The 21,196-nt window shown below is 44.2% G+C and overlaps 2 protein-coding genes across 7 annotated transcripts in view; one reads left to right on the top strand and one right to left on the bottom strand.

The window, feature by feature from the left end:
* Nucleotides 1–1,603, top strand: part of LOC135919512 (citron Rho-interacting kinase-like) — a 134,292-nt gene extending 132,689 nt beyond the window's left edge. For 5 of the 6 annotated variants that reach the window (XM_065453387.1, XM_065453390.1, XM_065453388.1 and 2 more), the window contains one exon: nt 1,029–1,603. In XM_065453387.1, coding sequence (XP_065309459.1) covers nt 1,029–1,116 — 88 coding nt within the window. In that variant the 3' untranslated portion in view covers nt 1,117–1,603. The remainder of the gene's footprint in view (nt 1–1,028) is intronic. The other variant, XM_065453386.1, reaches the window with a different exon arrangement.
* Nle (notchless protein homolog 1) lies at nt 1,212–21,144 on the bottom strand. Its single transcript, XM_065453394.1, has 13 exons — nt 21,030–21,144; nt 20,872–20,930; nt 20,635–20,783; nt 20,119–20,342; nt 18,436–18,515; nt 18,280–18,356; nt 17,366–17,463; nt 14,806–14,998; nt 11,355–11,484; nt 10,673–10,919; nt 7,859–8,018; nt 5,886–5,956; nt 1,212–1,358 (listed from the first exon to the last, which is right to left on the bottom strand). Exons 2-13 carry the CDS (start codon nt 20,885–20,887, stop codon nt 1,346–1,348), a joined length of 1,458 nt encoding a protein of 485 aa, XP_065309466.1. The 5' UTR covers nt 20,888–20,930; nt 21,030–21,144; the 3' UTR covers nt 1,212–1,345.
* Nucleotides 21,145–21,196: the final 52 nt, after the last annotated feature.

Raw genomic sequence — 21,196 nt, 5'->3', positions numbered from 1 at the left:
TATTACGTGGTGTTTTAAGAGGGCGACAGGAAACCGAAATGAAATCAAGCTGGTGGGCGACGCCGGGTGGCGCCGAAGCGAAATGTGATGCCCACATCGTGCCGCCTGCAGCAGGGAATGGCGGTGTGCTTGGATTATTGCCTAGTAAGAGTGTGCAGTATGCTACGAGTGGCACTACGCACCATGCACTGTAAAACAGATAGGTGAAGACGCATATCGCAATAGGTTTGGCGGCGATAGCTGTGAATGCGGCGTATGACGACCCGGCCGGAGATTTGGTGGTACTGAAGTAAGAAACTGTGCACACCATAGTTTCCACATGAGACGGGTGGCTACGTGCTGTTCTTGTTCTCGTGCCTTTTCTTACTCGCATGGGATATATGTAACGGCCGGAAAATGTATACAATCGCAGTCTGCAGCAGGGAATGGCATCGTGTTTTGGTTATCACCTATTAGAAGCGCGCACTATGCTTCCAACAGCACCATGCACTGTGAGACAGGCGAAGATTCTATCTCAATAGAATTGGCGGTGATAGCTGTGAATGCCGCGTGCGACGACCCTAGAGAAGATTTTCTGGCGCCGAAATAAGAAACTGAGGGCGCTGGCATTTTTACGTGAGATGGGTGGGTGAGTATTGCGGTGAAGCTGCTGCGGCAGGCAGCTGTATACTGTTCTCGATCATGGGTGCCCCGTGCATATATTTGTTTACATGCGATCTAGTGGCCAGAAAACATATCATACGATCGCAGTGTGGCGACGCACTGAACGTTGCTGCTGAAAAATCGTGTTTTACGGGAACGTGTGAAACGGTAAAAAAATGAGCGTAACTCTATTGTCATTTTTTGCCAACGATTGCCAACGTTGGTGCCAGGAAAACGAATATAACGGCATCGTATCAACGAGGTTCTACAGTACTTGTTGGGTGTCACCCCTTTGTGTGTGAGAAGCGTGTGGTATAGTTTCTACAACTTCAAAAGTAGGTGTTGGTAGTACTTTAACAAACTTTTTCTTGTCTGCCACTTTGCAGCAGCCAAGATGAGGGCAGCGAAGCTGCCGAAAGTGACGAGATGCAGTTCTCCTTCACGTCGTCGGTGGTCGAGGCACTGGATGAGTGAAGCTGTCGCAGCACGAGTGCACATTTTTCAGCCACCGGTGGCCAAAAATACACTTGTATATGCACGATGAATGTGATAGGCGACAAGGTCACAGCTCCTTCCTCTTGTTCACACGTCACATTTTTTTATTGCGTTTATATATATATGTGTATATTTTTACGTTTTATAGATCGTGCAAACCTTCGGGAAGTTTTTTCACTGGGTGCCATCTTGCGCCAAGCAGTCAGTCTTACTTACGCCATCTGAAAAAAGAAAAAAAAATAATGAAGCATACTGACAACAGGCCATTATGCCCAAGCAATGAGGCACACTTGTGGTTGCCAAATTATTTACAGATGCCCACATTGAAAAAACATTTTGGAAATGAAGTCAGGTAAATACTTTTATTTCTTCTTGAACACAATGTACAGTACAATTTTTATAATGTGTTTTATCATATTTCAGTGGCGCCAAATTTATTGAATAAAAACTGTATTTTACCCTTGGACGAATCACTGCGTTGTGTTCATAAAATCATGTGCCAGTCACAAGTTCTCGGTCAGCTGATCGTACAGAGACAACTAAATAACAACATATGGCGGAAAAGAAAGCGATACTCAAGTGCTGCAGTATTGGTGAATACTAGAGAGCTTTAGATTATGCTGCACAAGCGGGCACGAGGGCTTCCCTAGCGCTTGGGTACCCAAGCAGAAAAGCATTATAGGTTTGCGTCGCCAAACACAAGACCTATGTGCGCTGGCAGCGCCGTCAACATTTAGTCACGGTGGCGTTTGCATTTGATATATAAAACTAAAGCTAAGAGAAATACATTTTAATTAAAAACAGTTAATTTACATACCAAAGGCCTCCGTTAACTTGAAGCAAACGAAGTAGGTTGCGAATAAAGCCAACCCAAAACAATCCCAAAGGGTAGAAATTTTGGCATCTTCATGCAGCATGTAAGTGCATTGTGATTGGCCTTCACTTCCCAGAGGGGGATGACGTCAACACGCATTGTGAAATTCTGCTGCGAGATTGAGGAATGGAAGATGGTACCGGTGTGTTCAACACCTACTGTTTTCCAAAAGCATGTCTTAGTCTAACTAGCCTTGTCAGTTCACTTTCAAGGTGCTTGTGTCCCCTGATTTATAAACCTCTATACTATGTCACACTGCACTTTGGTGCTCAATGTGGGTTTCACTACCTGCTTTAAATTTGTGTGACAATTAAACTGCACAATGTATTTGCATTAAGAAGGGTAAATCTGCCAAGTTCTACCGAGAAAGAAAGCTTTACTCAGGCACAAACACGCAGGCTTTCTTTGCATAGTTAATTTTAAATAAAAGCGGGCAAACATCAACTTTTGGATATGAATATCAAGTATCAAATATTCAATAGTCTCATACAGAAGCATGTATATTTACAGCAGGAGCATTTATTTCAGTATTGTTAGGCACCACGCCTGTACTGACTAGTGCAAGTAGCACAGCTATTGGGGACAAAGGATCAGTATTAGACATGAAGCCAATAAATGTAAAAAAAAAAAAAAATGCATGAACAGCCTGGTTGGAAACAAGCTTTTTAGGAAAGAATGGCTTCTGAAGACAGAATAAATAGTAGCCGAAAAAAGAGCTGCTGAAGAATTTGTGTACTGTAGACGCATGTAAAAGAGCTTATTGAAAGGAAGACATTACAGGCTGTGATAAATAAAATTGCTACATGACGACTGCCAGAACCACTAACTGACGGACTACAAGGAAAAAAATCGCAGGCTGTCATGTAGGCTTACAGGCAACATACCACACACAAATAAGCTTTATTGCTGAGTTACAGTGTTGCGTACGAAGTTTCTGCCTAAATCTATTTGGCTAACACTGAATGACAGGCAGCAAGCGCCATTTGTTGGTTGAGAGCAGTAACACTGGACGAGGAAGAAGTTTGGCACATGACTCAGAGAGGCCCATGCATGATATCAGACTGAAGTGGTGTCACATGTAATGTAGAGCAAATGGTTCACCTATGATGAGGGCTGTATATATATATTCCAAACGAAGCCTTAGGTGGTTTGCTGTGAAGCCCATGCCCAGTTTCCTGCCTGGGATTTTACCCATATTACTGAAAAAGTTTTTGCAAAATATATGTTGTATATACAGTTGAACCCATTTATAATGATACTGGTTTTAACAGTATATCAGTTATAACAATGAAAAGCTGCTTCACCATCATCTTATAATGTTTTCTATGGAGCAATAACCTGCTTACTACAATGTCACTATGCCGCATTATCGGTTATACTGATAAAGTGTGGCTGCTGGGTGTACACGCTGAAAGGTAAGAAATGCGAAATCCTTGTAAAGAAAAAAGAAAAAGTGAAATGCGAGCCGTTGCACGATTGGCCGCCACTCCAACAGCCGCCGCGTGCTTCTCTCCATGAGAGATGCACGGCTGCCTCGTGCGCATCTCTGTCGTCCCCCTTGCACTCCTCCGAACATGAATGGGCTGCACCCACAGCTCTGCACCGCGCCACGCTCCGAAACACGAATGGACCGTGCCAACTCCGCTGACAATGCTGCCGCCACTACTCCCAGATTGCTCGCTGGGGCCTCATTCTGCACAATTCTGCTAACGAGTTATAGGTAGGTCACTCATGCTTGTCTTTGTTCATTGTGTCGAAGTCATTTTTGGCCACATGGTTTCTCAACCTCGTTTCACTCGCTGCCGAAATAGAAGATGCATGATGTGGCCGATGAAAAGGAAGTGCACTGCTATAGATTTGGAAACTAAGTGCTCGTGACCGATGAGCCGATCGTCGTAGTAAATGTAATTCCATTGGATAGCGACAGTGACGGCAGCACTGACACAGTAGGGCAGCTTCCCCAACATTGTTCCTGCGGGCGGCCCTGTAGATGATTCAGTCCTGCATGAGCTTGTTTTCACGAGGGACCTATCGCTTCACTATGTGGAGCACCTGGATGCATTGGAGAAGGATGCTGGCAAGCTTCTCGTAAAGCAAGCAAGGCTGACAGACATGCGCTTTTCTTGTGCAGGCCGGTGGGAAATATGTGGCGAGATGCTTGTGGTGATCTCGTCCCAGCATTTATTCTGGATTTCTCAAGCTGAGATGCTGCCGTGGCAACAATCTTGCATATTTTAAAAGGCGCCTTTTGGGGCCACTAAAGCGATGCCTTGGCAGAGTTCATATGTCACTTGCTGCCCGTGACCCTTCTTTGCAGTTGTTACGGTCAAACCTTGATATATCGAACACGGATATATCAAATTATTGTGCATATCAAACACTTTTTATATCACCTGGAAAATCACACGCATTCTTAATTTTTTATTCAGAATGGGGTCAGACGTAGAATGGATATATCGAACTCCGTCACCCCAGACCATGTGCATTCTGTTGACAGGCGGCGAGCTTTCCCACAACACCCTCAAAGGTAGTGTTGGCGCAATGGGCGTTCTAGGCTGCTACGCACTATAGCTGCACACAAATGGTGCCCTCGGCGCCATTTGAATGTAGTGGCGTACGCATGCGGCAGCGGCTTGGCTAGTTCAACAATGTCAACAATGCATTGCATTTGCCGCACTGACTCCTCCTCGGTGCTGCGCTCTACGCTTGCTGTGCCTCACGAGGATTGGCGGTTTGCATCCACAAATACTCGCGACAGCGCGCGCTCACTTGGCTCACTTATAGATGCCTTGGCAGATGCCACTTAATACTTTGTTACTGACAGTGTTTCAAAATGCTTAATGACGGACTTGAAGATCGCAGAAGTAGCGGCCAAACGAAGATGCTACCAAGGTTGATCCCGCAAGCGCTGATATTGCCCCTATCCCGACTCAACTTGGTGCTGTAGCTGCTTTGGCCCTTCTACACCGCTACTATGGCGCAATAGACAGCACTGGCCTATCGCTTGTGAATGGTTTAGACTACGTTGAGAACTCCATGTTTAAGCATGCAGCTGCCAATAACAAACAGGCTATACTGCTGCAGTACTTTCAGCCAAATAAATAAATACTTTGTGTGAAGCTTCAAGTGCCTATTACTTGCGCCACAATTGGGGCGCGATCGGGGATCATTGTTCGGACCACGCGTGTTTGGCCTAGGCCGCCCCAACTTCGCACAGCTGACAAAGTCAGGGTGGCCTAGGCCAATTGCATGCGTTGGAACCGAACGCGCGTTCCGAACAATGATCCCCGATCGCGCCCTTGGTTCACCGACTGATTTGCAGAAGTTTCTGACACATATTTTAATGTGATTTTATATATCAAATGATGGCTATATCGAACTATTTCGCAATCACCGCACTGTTCGATATATCGAGGTTCGATTGTATAGCAGTGCCATTCTTGAACACCGACAGCAGTGGCTTGTTAAAAACATGCGATCAGAGCGCGCACGAAGCAGAGTTAAACAAGTCAACACAATCAGAAGCCGAATGGAGGAAGGTGCTGGGGAGAACTGGCCTTCCCACAATTATAGTATTTTTCGAAACAGCTGCGCCATCCCCCATTTTGATTTTTTTTTTCATGCAACTCGGTTATAACAATTATCGGTTATAACAACAGAATTTTCGTGACACTTGAATGTTGTTATAAGTGGGCTTGATTGTATATACTTTTTTGTTAATGCTTATTCATGATTTGTTTACCCCCCCCACCCCCCGGTATGTACATGTGTTGTCATTGTAGATTTATTGTGTAGTATTTGAATATTCACCCAGCCCTAGTTTTAAATCATGTGCCCCTGACGTCGATAACAAATTGTAGAAGTTGAGACTCACAGCCGCAGCACCTTGTCCTTGCCTCCACTAACAACCTGCGATCCATCTGGGCTCCAGTCGACAGCGTACACCTGTGAACCAGAAACAGAAAAAGTGATCACGATGCTGCTGTGGACACCGTAAGCTGGTCTGTATCATTCAAAGGAACATATGGTACAAAATTTCAATGTAGAAATAGTATCTGCATAGTTCAATATATGACACCTCCTACACACATGGAAACAATTAACCAAGTATAAATCGCAAACAATCGGTAAAACATGTTTAATTTGATGTTACAGGCTGTGCAGGCAGCTCTCAACACAACGAGGGAGGTGCGCTGCGACGTAAGCGAGCATTGATTACATTCGGGCAGCACTGGGGGTGTTGGAGGTGGAATTCAGTGGTGTTTAAAGCAAGGCAGGCAAGCAAGGGTTGCAGGCTTCTTGACATAAGCCCTATTTCAGCCAGTTTTATTTATTCCTTATCTACCAAACGGGTCAAGGGGTCAAAGTTGTGTTGCGTCTGTCACTTCAAAGCATGACACATATCCTCTCTTTCTTTGCAGCGTCTGCTTCATGTCAAACAGAAGGTGAGCTTGACTTGCTGAAGACCCCTTAATAAATTTACAAGTTGGGCTTATATGGAGTCTGTAGCTTATGTTGAGTGGACGCATTCTGTGGGCTTCAATAATTTGTAACAACACATGACTATCTGCTGTGTTTGCTAAGGGGGCCAATGATCTTGTTGTACCCTCAGTGCCCTTCTAAACTGAACGTTACTGAGCAAACAAGGTTCTGCATCATGTCTGCTGAATCAATAGCTACTCACTGCAGTAGAAAAAAAGACTTTTGTGTCTGTAGTTCAAGCATTGACGTGAGAGACTTAAGCCATGGGGAAGTGAGCAGGACAAACACTTCTGGCGTACACCACAGCCAAAATCTGAATTGCTCATCTTGTTTGAAACCAGCAAAACAAATGTTTCAAAAACTTCGAAAAGCCACTACGTACTTCATTGCCCTGACCTTCCAGATTCTCACATTCATATTATTTGCTATACAGGTAACAACAGCCAACCGAGGCACTTACATTAGTAATGTGCTGCATACTGCCATCTGAAAAAACAGTTTGAATTGTCATAAAATAATGTTTGCTAGCCTTAGGAAGCGGCTTCAATGCACCCGCAGTGCTAGCCAGTCGGCTCCAAGCAAAACTGTGTAGGGCGCAATGTAGCAGAAAAATCAATCAAACGTGACAGGAGAAACAAAATTTGGCACGAAATACTAATGTGAAACAAGGGCAGTGGCCTTGCTTTTACACAAACTGTGAACATCTGTCTGTGTTGCCAAAAGTGCATCAAATCTACGGCAAATGAATCAAAAGCTCTTAGAGTTTCATCCTAGAGCTCACGTTAACAAAGATTCGTTATGATTAGCTCAGGTGACCAGAGGCTTCTTGTGCTTGAAAGGATGGCATCTAGCGAGTATGAAGGTTGGAAAACACTGATAATAGAGTTTAATTTGATACTAAAGTTGGTCTCCAAATGCCTGACCTGGCGTCATCCTAGTTATCATGATGTCACAAGACACAGCAAAATTTGTTGAAATCATGCAGCAATAAGGCAAGGTGTTGTGACATTGCTCACGAGAAAATGAGCAAGAGTGCTGTGCATGTTTTTTCTGACTGCACTTGCACATGCCAGTTGCAGGAATTGAGCGAGCCAATGTATTATGATGTCATGACACATCCATCTTCTCGGAACCGAAACTGAAATTCGTTCATAGAAACAAGTAGTATTATAGTAAATTATTTAGCATGCTCTACTGCTGTCCAATATTTTTTCATGGCTTAGAGGGCTTGGACCTTCATTGAGAGCAAGTCAGAAATGTCAATACCAGTATATTCCTTTAATCTTATCACAGAACTCAAGTTAATCTGTACTAATGAAAACCTGAAGTTAACGATTTGGCTGTTGAGATGACTGGGTCTCGTACCTCATCAGCATGTCCTGGGAGGTCTCCTGTGAGCTTTCCAGTTGACACATCCCAAAGCTTGAGCGTGGAATCTGAGCTGCCACTGACCAAAAGCCGACTGTCGGCTGACCAGGCAAGCTGGTAGACACAGCTGACGTGACCACGCAGTGCAGCCAGGAACCTTGTAGAAAAAAACAATGTAGGAGTACTTTTAGTAGTAAAGCTTGTTGAGTAGTAAAGCTGGCTGATGATGTGTTGGTGACCTGAATTTAGTAAGTACACTTGAACACCTCTACAACGAGTGCGGTTACAAGAACTTGACCAGTATAACAAAGGAATAATTCTGTCCCGATTCTATTGTGAGTGGTTCGGTGCACGACCTTTACAAAGAAGCAACCTGCCGTCACGGCAAAAAGTCCGGAAAATCGGACGGCGAAGGATTCTTGCATGCAAAATTTCAGACGTTCTGATACAGTGACTCTATGGGGTACGTGGTGGTGCCGCAAAACCGTCCGAATTATCGGGCATCCGGAAAGTCGGTCGTTGACTGTACACTGGTAACTCCTCCAGCCAACGAAAGGCCGTCAAAGACGACTCGTTATGATTGCTGTCTGTTACTCGAGCCAGCATTACCGCTTTCAATAAATTTACAGCTAATTTTCCCTTTTAGAAGCACAAATTCCCTGATTTCTCCCAGAGTTTTTCCAGACTACTCAAAATTCCCGGTTTTCCCGGTTGGTAGACACCCTGAAAGTAGTACAATTGAAGCCACTTATAGCATTGCTTATTACTGAACTAGTTGGTTCATGACTTAAAAACAAAGGTTACGGCACTAAGCAGATGAGGACGAAGTGAGACACAAACACGTATGTTGTTTGTGTTTCACTGTGTCATCTTTTGCTTAGCCATAACCTTTGTTTTTAGCATTACTGGTTTTAAGAATACTCAGATTTAACAATGAGCAGCCTTGGCGCTATGAAATTTTGTGTGTTCTATGGCAAAATAAACCACTTACAACAATGTTCTCATGGCTGCGTTACTGGCTATAATAACTAAATCTCGCTACTTGGTCTGTACCGAAAGTAAAAAGAATGCAATATCCAGGAAAAAAAAAAAAGTTGTGTTGTGCGAATATTCAGCTTTTCAAATAGTAGTTTCGAATATTATGCTATTGGATATTTGCCTCGAGAGCAGCTGTAATATTCGTGCTTTTCGAAGTGTTGGCAAACTTACGGTCGCAAGTTTGTTTACTGTCTAATAGTCAACGACCCATTTTTTGCATGCCCGATTTTTCGGACATGCCCAATAATTCGGAGGCCTTCACGGCACCACCATGGTACCCCACAGAGTCAAGGTCTGAAATTTCTAACGCAAAAACCCGTTGTTGTCCGATTTCCCAGACTCCCCCTAGGGAGTCCGAAAAATCCGGACATTGACTGTAATCAGCAAGGCATGATTTCTCAACTAAAAATAGACTCACACACTCGGCAAAACTGTATAAATATTATGGTGGGAGCTTGCAAATATATTAATTGTAGTCACTTTATGAATTCCGTTAAACAATGGACAAAAGAAACCGAGCAACGAGCTTCAGATACGCTGGTGCCATCTTGGCCAATCTTAGCGCCCTAGTTGCCCGCACACTTTTCTCACCACTGCCACGTCCAGACACTATGAAAAACAAGTTTCGAATAAAAATAAATACCTTTAAAAATTTCTCATAACCTTCATAATTTCGTAGAAACATTTTTTTTGTGAGAAAACTCATAATAACTGTTTTAAAAATGTTAAACTATAACCTTCTGAAAGAAAGCAATAAGATGAGTGAATGACATCACCGCTGTCAAAATAATGGAAGCTCAGTTGGTCAGCAAGATGGACTCTAACGACAGCGTGAAAAATTCAGTTTGGAAGTATTTCTCAAACTTCCCTCGAAAAAAGAAACCCAGTGTTTCAATAAATAAGTCATACTTGAATTATTTGTAGTCTCATTCTCACAAAATAGTCAACACTTAATTCCACAGAGCTTGAACACCATTCCATATCAAAGAAAACTTAAAAAACTTGCTCACATATATTTCTGGTAATGGAGCGTACATTGGTATGAAGAAAACAGTGAAATTATAATTGAGTAAAATTATTTAGTGCACCTAATTAGCAATTCATTTACTGAATTATTCACAACTGAACACTCCCTCCAGACTATCAAAAAGGTTAGCATGGGCTGTACATTGGCTTTACCACACTGAGCCAGATTTTTCAGGCATCAAATTCTGCTTATCAGAAATTATATGTTGGGCTTTGTGGGGTTAATAATTGCATGTATCCAATAATTATGTTGCGTGCTACTTTGCGGTCAAGCTTTTTGAACGGCAACCATTCGATCTTCGATTCGAAAATATTCCTCCAGAATCATTATTTGCTTCGAATTCATTTTTAACTTAAAATCTACTGCTTGCACAAACCTAAAAAAAAAAAAGCAAGCTGCTTGGCCACACCCATTTATGTGACATGTACCCTGCACGGCATGCCTGCGTCACACTTCCGATCTCCTTTCCACCCCTCAAAGTCGGCGAGTGGTTGGAAGGGAGACAGGAGAGGATTGCACAAGGCCGGCGACGCAACAAAGGCAAATGTGGCGAAATGGCTTGCACCTTTTTTTTGTGGGGGGGGGGGGGGGGGCAATGCAACGAAGGCGTGCTGTGTGGGTGTGTGTGGCACAAAGGCAAGTGCGTAAAAGTGACTCGCAGTGAGGCAGTGATGGTAGTCTATGCTAGCATCCTGCTAACGAAGCTGCAACAAGCCGGTTCCCTCCTTAGAATAAGAGCAACTCACTTGCCCGTTCGGCCATCCCAAAGTTTTAGGGACTTGTCGAAAGAGGCACTGGCCAGAAGCCTCATGTCGGGGGAGAAGCGAACATCATTGACCACCCTCTGGTGGCCTGTCATGTGTGCTGCAGGCTTCTTGCTGGTCTCTGGCAGCCAGAGGGCCAGCGTGAAATCGTCCGAGCCCGAGGCCAGCCTCTCAGGCTCACTGCCTCGAGCCTCCTTATAGCGCTGCTCAGCACGGCGCTGAAGCTCCTCTGTGTCGCAAAAAAAGAAAGAAAGGATTATTCCAGAAATAAAGAACTCCACTGACACAGCAACCGGCAGCGCAATGTTTCAAGCATTCCTGCAAGATTTCATAGGACCTAGCAGCCCCGTCACCTGCACAATTTCAGTGAGCACTTAAATAAATCACCACTCAAATCTGTCAGCTGCATTGGCTCCACTGCGTGAGCTAGGACAACAGTTGTTCTCTCAGTGGTTGCTTTTGTATCAATGGCCACAGGCATCAATGGTTGTTGAAGATACGCATGCGACAAAGGTATAAATTAAGATACAACAGTATTAAAACAATGACATTTCAACCAACACCACCAGGTACTTTTTGGTTCATGCACATGCCTCAGAGCGTACATATTTAACCCATTTCATGCCCTACACATATTTAGAGCAAGAAGTAAAGCAGGTGTCACCTCTTGAACAGGTGGAGATGCCTTGCTGCTTGCGTGGATTGAATGCCCCTGTACGCATTACGTAGTCCGTGTTCAAAGCCAGCACGTTGACCCAGTGCCCATGGCAATGTAACGTCCTGCACAGGATACCCTACAGTGCACAAAAGGGGAATAAAAGGCAGTGTGTGTGTTGTACTGGATTTCGCAAGAGTGCCATGAGCCTCAAATGCAAAATATGCTTATAAAGAAAAAGATGGCATCAGCACACTTCTTTTATTTCTCATGTAATCTTGCTTGTGCAAAAGCTACCCAAATCCTTTGTCGGCCAACAATACGCTCACCATCCCTGCAAGAACACACCAGAATGAGTGTGCAGATGCTTACGTGCCGCCCGGCTGCAAAACATGCCATTCTCAACAGCAATGGACCAAAAATTTTAGAGGGACATCCCAAATGAGGGCGCTTGTGCGACAACTGCAGCTGTCGTAACAATACAACATCTTGTCTGGAACTGTCTATACTCTGCCCTTTACTTTAGGCCAGACACACTCTTCTCCGGACAACCTTTCTGTTTTCTCCCCCATTAAACATTACCTCTCTCTGTCCTCTGCAACCCAGCGTGCAATTGCTACCAATGGAATTACAGTAAAAGCTTGTCGATTCACAACTCGTTAAATCGAAATGTTGGTTCATTCAAAGTAGTTGCCACAGCCCATCCAATAATGTGTTGAAAGTGATATGTAACGCATCCCATTAATTCACACTGAAACCTGCACCGCCACCGATAATTCGAACTCCATGCCATCGTGGATGGAGAGTGTGCTAGTGCATGGGAGCACGTTGGTGACTCTGGTGTCGCCTTGCGGGTCACAGGGTCACAAAGTGTTGCTCTTTCCATCTGCAGCCCTTTGTTTGGGCATGACTGGAGAGACGCATTTGAACCTGACCAGGCATGGCAACGCCGGTGTTTCAGGTCGCTTTCCTCCCTCTCTCAAGACCTCCAAGATAAAAATGCAGATGCGGTGCTGCGCATTTCTTTTTTCTTTTTCCACATTACATGGCACCCGTGATGTTTATTAGTGCTCGCAGTACCAAAAAGCATATAGCCTTTAAGATTCGTGGCTGTTACTCAAAGGAAAGCATCGCTGGGATATGTGTTTAGATGCCACCTATAAGTATTGTAGAACTCGGCAGTGTTTAGCAACAAGATTACAATGGAGAGCAATGTCACAGCAGGTTGCGGTGCGTTTCGCGAGTGCATTTTAAGGCGCCTGCTCTTGTGGCGAGCGGCGGCGGAAAGGCGCGTTTTTAGTCTGACCTCCTTGGGCTCCGAGAAGGTCACACTTGTGACCAGTCATGCTATGCCGCTTGCATTATGCTGTCCCCTTCGAAGTGCACGCCATCATCTGGTCTCTTTGGAGCATGCGCAGAATGATCCCCAACCCATGCACTGCTCTGAATGGCTGTCTGCGACTGTTGCTGAAGCGGCGTAGCCACCTCTTTTTTTCTTTCTGCAATGCGTTGTGGGTCGGTGCAGTCGGCACGATGAATGTGCAGATGGAGCAAGAGCCATCTCGACGTCGGAACGTGTTCGCCGTGTCCGGTTACGTTGGCTGCACCAGTGCGTCGAACTTGTTGTTCTCACCAATGTGACGTAGTGTGCGCGCTCATTCGCACTAGGGAAGATCATAATCGTTGGTGAATTTTTTCTCTGACTTTCGTTTGTTCGAATTTTGTACAATTCGAATTAACTAGCTTTTACTGCACCATGGAACAATAACTAGCTGGGTACTTTCAAGCACAGGTGAGGCTGGTGGACACTGTCCTCACAGATGACAATCCTAGTCACCTACAGTACCTTAAAGGCTTACTTGTAGAGCATCAGTTAACTACTCCTTGCAGATTAACGCTAGGGCCTTCAATACTATTCATCTGGTTATGAAACTCCTCCGTAATGCTATGGGAGCGCTTCATATAATGCCTACAGTGGATGCACTGCGGCGCTGGCACAAGTAAAGCGCACTGAAGAAGACGTCTAACAGACGCCACAGCCGTTCTGTGTGTACGCCCGCTTTTGTGCAAGGGTCGACTGCCGTTAGTGGAGTGTGAATATTGTTGGAATAACATGGAAATTGCCGCCCTGCTTCTGTACAGTGTCGAAAAATTTTAATGCAAACAATTTCTAAAAAACTACGACGACACGTTTGTTTTCAAGGTACACCTACATTTATAACAGCGGCCCATTTCATAATCTGAAAGGTATACGTGGGACTACTCCATCATTAAAAGCCAGTTACGGAGCAATTTCATCTGGCACTTTAATTGCATGTAAAAAGCCTGCATTGCTGCTTTTAGTAGCTCATGTTTTAGTTTTTACACTGTCCTCTTCATGAAGTGACAGCATGCTTTATGACAGTGACAATTCCTAACATTTGTTGTGACCCTGCATGTCGGTCAAGTTACAAGGGCACCTAAATAACATTACTAAGTGTATAATTAGAAGGCTAAACTTACTAATTAACAAATCATGTAAATAATAACTAACTAAACTAGCTAATGAACTAAACTCACTAATACCAAACCTGACTAAGTGAACCAAACTAACCTAGTGAACAAAGCTAATTAACTAACCAAGCTTGGTGATAACTAAACTAACCTAACTAAACTAAAAAATGACTAGCCAAATATAACTAACTTATCTAACCAACTAACTAGGCAAAGTGCAAACAGAGACAGCCGACCGAAACAGTTTCTGCTAGGAAGGCTACTAGGGGGAGGTTGCTATGTCAATCATACAACAGTGCTGTGTAGAACTTAAGCACAAACGCATTGCACATTAAATTATTTTGCCAAAACTTTCTGTTGCATGTTCACTCTGTAAAAGTGCTGAAATAAATGTGGAAGAGGCGCCTTTCCTCGTGAAAGATTTGCATGATCGTGCAACCCCGCCACCTAGCGTGGCAGATTGTTTCCCTTCTACTTACGCCAGTGCCTCTGATGCCACCTTTTGTCCCTATATGAAACTTTCGGGGAAGTTTTGTGACCGAAAGGAAAGTATAGAAGGACTGTGCTAACAGTAAAAGATCAAGGCAGAGTTTCGTAAATGGCATGCTTGACATCAATAAAGGCATGTTCAAACCAGCGATCGACAGTGGTAATGCAACCAACCATGACTGGCGATCAAGGAGCTACTCACTATGACTAATGTTCAAAGTGGCAAAGTGTGACCTGCCCATCAACACACCCGCCATCGCCATATCAAATAACCATCAGCGTGTTCGAACGTTCTGCTCCTGTATCACTGATTGGTTCAGCAGCTTTGCGACTCCAGTCGCAGAACTGAAAAATTGCACAATGAGCGACTGACCCAGAAAGGTCACTTTATGACCAAAGCAACCATTTGCAAACCAACTTGGTTACATGACCTCTTTGAATGGCCAGTATGAATGTGCCCCAAATCTGAAGCACTCACAGTGTCAGCCCTCCAGACTTTGATTGTGCAGTCCTGGGAAGCAGTGTAGATCAGCCCTGTGCCGCCCCAGCGAACGCAGGTCACCGACTGGACATGGCCAGACAGCGTTAACCTCGTCTGTGCTAGCGTTGTATCCCAGATGCGCACAGTGCCATCTTTGCTACTGCTGGCCAGCGCACGGCATTCTGCATTCCTGCATGGTCGAGAATTTCATTTCGGGCTTTCTGGTCAAGGCAAAAATGAAAATCAAGCCAAACAAGGTCACAGCCTCGTAATGCAGCACATTTTGAGGAAGTGCACCACAACATTGTCAGTCCGAACTCTTACTGTTTAGAACTTCATGCTATTAGATTTTCATAAAAGCGAGTGTTCCAGATAATAAAGCTAACAGCAGAAAGACAGTTTTATAAAAAGACTAACATTGAATTTTTTTTTCACTCGTTCCCTTACAATCAAGTATGGCACCAAGCAACATTTCTAGATTACTCTGCCAGTTGCTTAATTGCCATGCTACATGGGACTCATTTCTGTTGCGTCACATGCTCAACGGAGCAAACTTTGTACTAGCATGTATCATTTCACGGCAGACAACTGAGAAGTCGCATGTTGCATGGGTTTTGATCTCGGAGGCTGTTCTATATTTTACTGTCATGGGTGAAGTGTGGTAGTTTTGGGTGAGATGCCAATTGGTGGAGAAATTAAGAGAATGACAATAGACACCCACTGAATGCATACAGGAATGGCTTAATGAAGAAGACTACAACATGACATGTGTGACACAAGCCGAGCGGACACTCAAAATAACAAGAACACTACCGGCACTGATACACTGACACAGTCTCTCACAACAGAAGAAAAGAAAGAAAGCATGGAGCAGGAGGAGTGAGACGAGATGAACCAAGCGGGGTGATGTGGGAAACACTGCCGCTGCATTGGGTGCTGGAGAAAGCTGTCAGGCTCCGGGCCCAAACTATGTGGCACCAACTGAGCCAAGGCAGATTACCTCCGTGGAAACTGCAACCTCCTCTATGTTGCCTCCACTGGAAGTAGTGTGCCTGACATGACTACACGGTGTTCGCTTGCGGGTGACTAAGAAACACTATGAGCTGCACTACAAGCAGATGAATCACCACGTTTCATCTGCTCTGACCGCCGAACCACGTAGAACTCCACCCATCGCTAGTCACCACCTTCTGTGCCACTGCTGACCAATCTTTCTAACCCATCTCCTGCCACACTTTGCATTATATTCTATGAGAATCTTGAATGAACTCATAATGACTTTCTTGTTCTGCGTTATTACTGTGTGCCAGTAGGCTAGATTTACTCTTGTTCCTGTTTCCTGTGTGCTTTATGGCGCAATAGTTTTTTTTTCTGTACTACATTCTGAAGTCACACTCACATTTGCACTCAGGTCTTCCTTAGGCAGCGACACCCATAACACCAAAGAACCTCGTAACAACTACCTCACTTCACTGTCTGCTGTGTGGCAGCACATGCATCCAAGTGTGCCGACAGGCAACAAAAAGGGGTCATCTCTTCACAGCGCTCCAAGATAGAGTTTGAAAGGTACAGCAGCATAGAAGCACTGGCACCAAGGTAGTCTTGAGATGAAGGCTTTAGCCACACACATGTGGGTGCATGATCCTAACTAAATTGAAGCATGTTTTATCACTGAGCAACTGAAACACAAAAGAGCCAAGGAATACACTTTTCCTTGCATTTGCTTGTATTTTTAATTGTGTAAAAAAAAAAAATATTTATGCACGCATACCAATTTCTATAACTCATTTCACAGTTAAAACCTCAGACTGTGTAAATGAGACAACCAGGGTACAGCAACTAGCAGTTAAGAACATGCTGCGCTGCACATTTATGACGATGCCACGCAGCCTATGATGAAATGCACTTCTGTCCTTAAGCATAACCACAATTGAAGCTTTGCATGTCAAAATTTCACACTTCCATCTCCCATTGCTTTTAAAATGGCACTGCACAAACTTGCATCCAAAAATAAATAACACCAATGCAACACGCATAATTTAGCAATGACAACTGCGAGGATGTCTCTTCTTGCATGTGTGTGTCTTTTTTTAAAAAAAGCAGCATTGGCTCATGCATGTACTCAGTTCAGAATCTTGATATCTTTTGGTCGCTGTGATCTCAAGAACAAACATCCCGAGTTGGCAAACACAGAGCGCAACCACTGCCCTCTTCTCCCTGTGTGCTGCGCTTTTTCCGTGGCAGTTTTAGTGACTGACTGACTTATTTATTGATGCACAGAGTTTACTGCCCGAAAGCAACGCCAGGGACTATTAGAGGCACTATTGTGGACCACGGATTGATGATGATGACCCAGGCCTGAACCTTCAGGTAAACTAGTTCTGTTTTTTTTTTTTTTTCAGGCCTCCCTCCATTTCCTTATGGAAAAATAAACTTGATTTGATTTTGACCACCTGGGGCTCTTAAATGTGCACCTAAGCCTAAAAACATGGGTGGGTCTGCATTTTGCCTGCCAATTAGGAACAAGAACAGAGAGAAAGTCAGTGGTAGGCCTCACAGGTGCAAAGGCTCCCAGCAGAGGCAAGTTATCCACTTTTTGTGACCAGCCAGGGGTCGTCCCAGTTGCTTTCCAGACTCTGGATCCCAAAGAAATATCTGTGCAAAGAAATACCACACAAGCTTTTAACAATTTGAAGGACCAACAAGTGAAAGGATTTCAAGCATGGTACAAAAACGCTACTATTCTGTCAAGGAATCTACCGACTCCGCAAGTCTTCGAATCTTAGTATTGAGGTGCAGCGGGTACGTGGGCATGGTTGGAAAATTTCAACCACATGGCAAACGAACTGGCTCGAATGCCTGCCTCATCTGAGACATCTGTATCCCTTTCGTCGAATCCCCGCGCTTTCCACCAAGCACTGAAACCTAACCTTTTACAGGACAGATGTGTTTTGATTCCCCCATGTGTTTGCTTCCTTCCCCATAACATTACCCGGGCACAGAAAGTACCTCTTCAGAGGCTTCAAGCTGGAGTGACCCTTACACTATCAGTTGCCTGTGCTTGGGGATTGACAAAAGACGACCACGGAATGTTCTTGAAGTGCTCAGCTGCTGTGGCTATGTCAGATTCTCGACACCTGCTTTGGATGTGCCCTGGAATGCGGGCAACCAGACTAAAGATATTAAGAAAGGCTGGACTGAAGCCAGTCCTACCTACAAACTACAACCAACGGGTGACAGACAATAACTTTGGAGAGACATTGATGCAGTTTTTGCACAATGCAGAGTTGGAAGTCTTTATTTTACTTTATTTTTATACCCCTTACGCCTTGCAGTAAGTTCCCTCGAAAAATAAGAAAATATAAATAAAAGATAGTGAGGTCATGCTTCAGTAATTGCTGCTTGAGTACCAAATGCTAGGTGGTCCTTTTTGTAAGGGACCATCCGTTATGTGTGAAACATTCCACAAACCTGGCCATTTTTGCATCCAGATGCCAGCTTCTTTCCGTCCGGGGCCCATGTGACACAGAGAACCCAGTTCTTGTGTGCTAAGAGGAAGAATGAGTCGACACAAAGCCATGATTCGAGAAAGCATGCATTTTGTAGCAGATGGAAGCCTGCACGTACCTTTGCAGGTATGATGTGGAGTCTGTGTATTGAGGTCCCAGAATCGCACAGTTGTGTCACCAGAGCCACTTGCCAAGTGTCTATTGACAAATAATGTGCCCAAGTATGAGACAAAACAACACTGTGTAATCCCAGTGAATTCAACCATTTGTACAAATGCCACAATACTAACATGTTTGCACGATTCTAATGCGCACCTTTTTTTCAATAAAAGGTTGAGTTTTCTTTTTTTCTCAATAAGAGGTGCATTGAAATTTGCATAGGTGTTACAATCATTAATAACTCTACTCAAAATAAAAAAAAAAACTGATGCTTACTAAAAGAAATGCTCAATACAAGGTAAAGTAGCTAGCCACACCACCATCGAATGGGTCATCTGAATAAAGCGGCACTCGGAGAGATCACAAGGTGGGTTCATGGTGCGTGAAATGCCCTCCCACTGATGATAAGCCTTCAAGAAGTGTGGCATCTCTAATATTAAATTAAGCTGAACAAGACTTTTGTGGTCAGTATACAGCGAAAAAGAGGTTTCGTCAGACTCCAATAGTGACTAGCCTCTAGGTTCAGCTATGTGAATGTCTGTGTGCCTTTGTATGGTCCATAACCATAAAATCATTTCAATCAGGTACGCGACAACTCAGGTTTCATTTCTTGATGTGCGCATTACGATTGGTGGTCTGGTAGAAATGTGCAAATATCGTACATCTTTTTTATGTCCCCAGTCATAAAAGTGATAGTCCAACACAGACTATATTCAACAAATGGTGGCATATAGCAATACCATTTCAGCACAACATTAAGTAACATAGCTGGTAACAGTATTTGCTAGTCTAAATGTGTGCTTCAAGAAGAAACTTGAGATGCTTTCCAACACTAGTAGCAACACCTTCCATTTTTGGGTTTTCTTGCTTCTGCTATATTAAACGATTTAAGACTAAAGTATCTAGGTAATATAAAAACACAAACAGAGAAGTTTAAATTTCTCTTGATGAGATCCACATCTGATTCCCTTTACTTCTAGAAACAAAAACAGCAATCAACACCAGCATGCCGATTTGAGCATAAAATAGCACTAATCCTCCAGTGATCATTCATATCATATGAGTTCCAGTTATGATGTCACATAACAAAGCGTGTACATGCTTATGCAGAAACCAGAGGTTAGTTGCCCCCATTCAAGGCACAGCCATTCCCACAGGTTCCTCTCAGTGTTGAGGGCAGTGGCACTCAATGTTAATATTGTGGCCCAATGTGTTGCAGTGTTTGTCCATGTTACTGCACTGGCTACGGAGATCATTTATGAGCTACCTAAGTAGTTTAGGGAGATTTTTAGTTTGCTCTTGGCAATGGTTCCCTAGAAAACTTCTGCCATGGCAACAATTAAAAGCTGCTGTGCCTTTTCGAAGCCATCCCTGATGAAGAAGTCGGAATGACTTCGAAACAATGGATGAATTCTAATAATCCTTCTTGGTTGCTCAATGCTTGTCTAATTTCAACCGACTGCTTTCAGCATTAATACACAACTCTGCCAACAGCTCCTACCACATTCATTGTCCCAGCCTGCAGATACATTTCATTAATGAAAAGACCGCAAACATTCAATTAAATGTCTGTAAAGTACACACGAGTTACAGTCTTGCAGCTCAGTAACACAGGCGATCCAAACTTTGACATGGGCCTCACCTTCCATCGGGACTGAACGCTGTCACGAGCACTGCTTCTTCGTGTCCAGGAATAGAGGCAGTGCAGCGGGTAACTGCCTGCACCTTGAATAACGCCTGCGGTGCATACACGATTTCCACGATCTTCTCCGGTTCTAGCGGCTCGGTCTTTGCAAGCAGGGTCTTGGCCAATGACTCCCGGATCTCAACACCATCCACGAAAAATAGGTATGGCACCTTCTCCTCCTTTGTGAAAGAAATTGTAATTTTCAGGCACAGGTTCACTTTTCACGCCAATAAACAAAACTAAACGCTCTCGTCGGGACAGCCAACTATAACTGTCGTGACAACGGGATGAGCGACTCTGCATTATGCGCCGCAGTAAATCAGGACTCGTTTGTTTAAAGCAGATGATCATCAAAATCAGACTCGCGGCCGATGTACTGCCGCAAGCGGCAACTTGGGTAGCCGCGATTGTCGCGCGTACAGGGTGCCTTGCGATGATGCCATTAGCTGAAACTTTTCTCGATGAACTTACACGTTCCAAAAAGGCGTTGCAGAGTAGTTGAAGCTTTTCCACTGTGACGTCGACAGGGAGATCGAACGGTGCCCCAGCATTTTCGCCAGACTCCGATTTGAACTGGGCCAGGATCCGTTCTACTGTGAGCTTCGGCTCGGGTTGTTGTTCTGCAAATTAACATCGCTATGGCACATCAAGTTATCTCTACCGCTGCGTCTATCAAAGCGTCTGCAGCATATATTGAGACTGGCTTACCTCGTTTTCGCTTCATGTCGCTGAAGGACGAGCCGTGTGTGTCACCGGGAATGTTCAAGCTGGACGTCGCAACCGACAGGAAGAAAAAGTTACTTCGACCAGATCGTAAGTCCGCCACTAATTGAAGATCGACTTAACTTTAATCGTATGTGATCTACCTGTCATATCGGCGAAGTTTCTCGTATAATATTTCAGTAAGACGACAAACTTCAACAAAACGCTCGTCCACGTGGTCGGGATGATTGAGCTAGCGCTGGGTTGTGCCGATCACCACGTGATCAAAACAAACGAAATGGGCATGCGCACAAAATACGTCACGTGGCAC

This window comes from Dermacentor albipictus, chromosome 2, assembly GCF_038994185.2.
Source record: "Dermacentor albipictus isolate Rhodes 1998 colony chromosome 2, USDA_Dalb.pri_finalv2, whole genome shotgun sequence".
Classification (NCBI taxonomy): Eukaryota; Metazoa; Arthropoda; class Arachnida; order Ixodida; family Ixodidae; genus Dermacentor; species Dermacentor albipictus.
The sequence above is the reverse complement of the archived record's forward strand: the minus strand, read 5'-3'. Positions and strand labels throughout refer to the sequence as shown.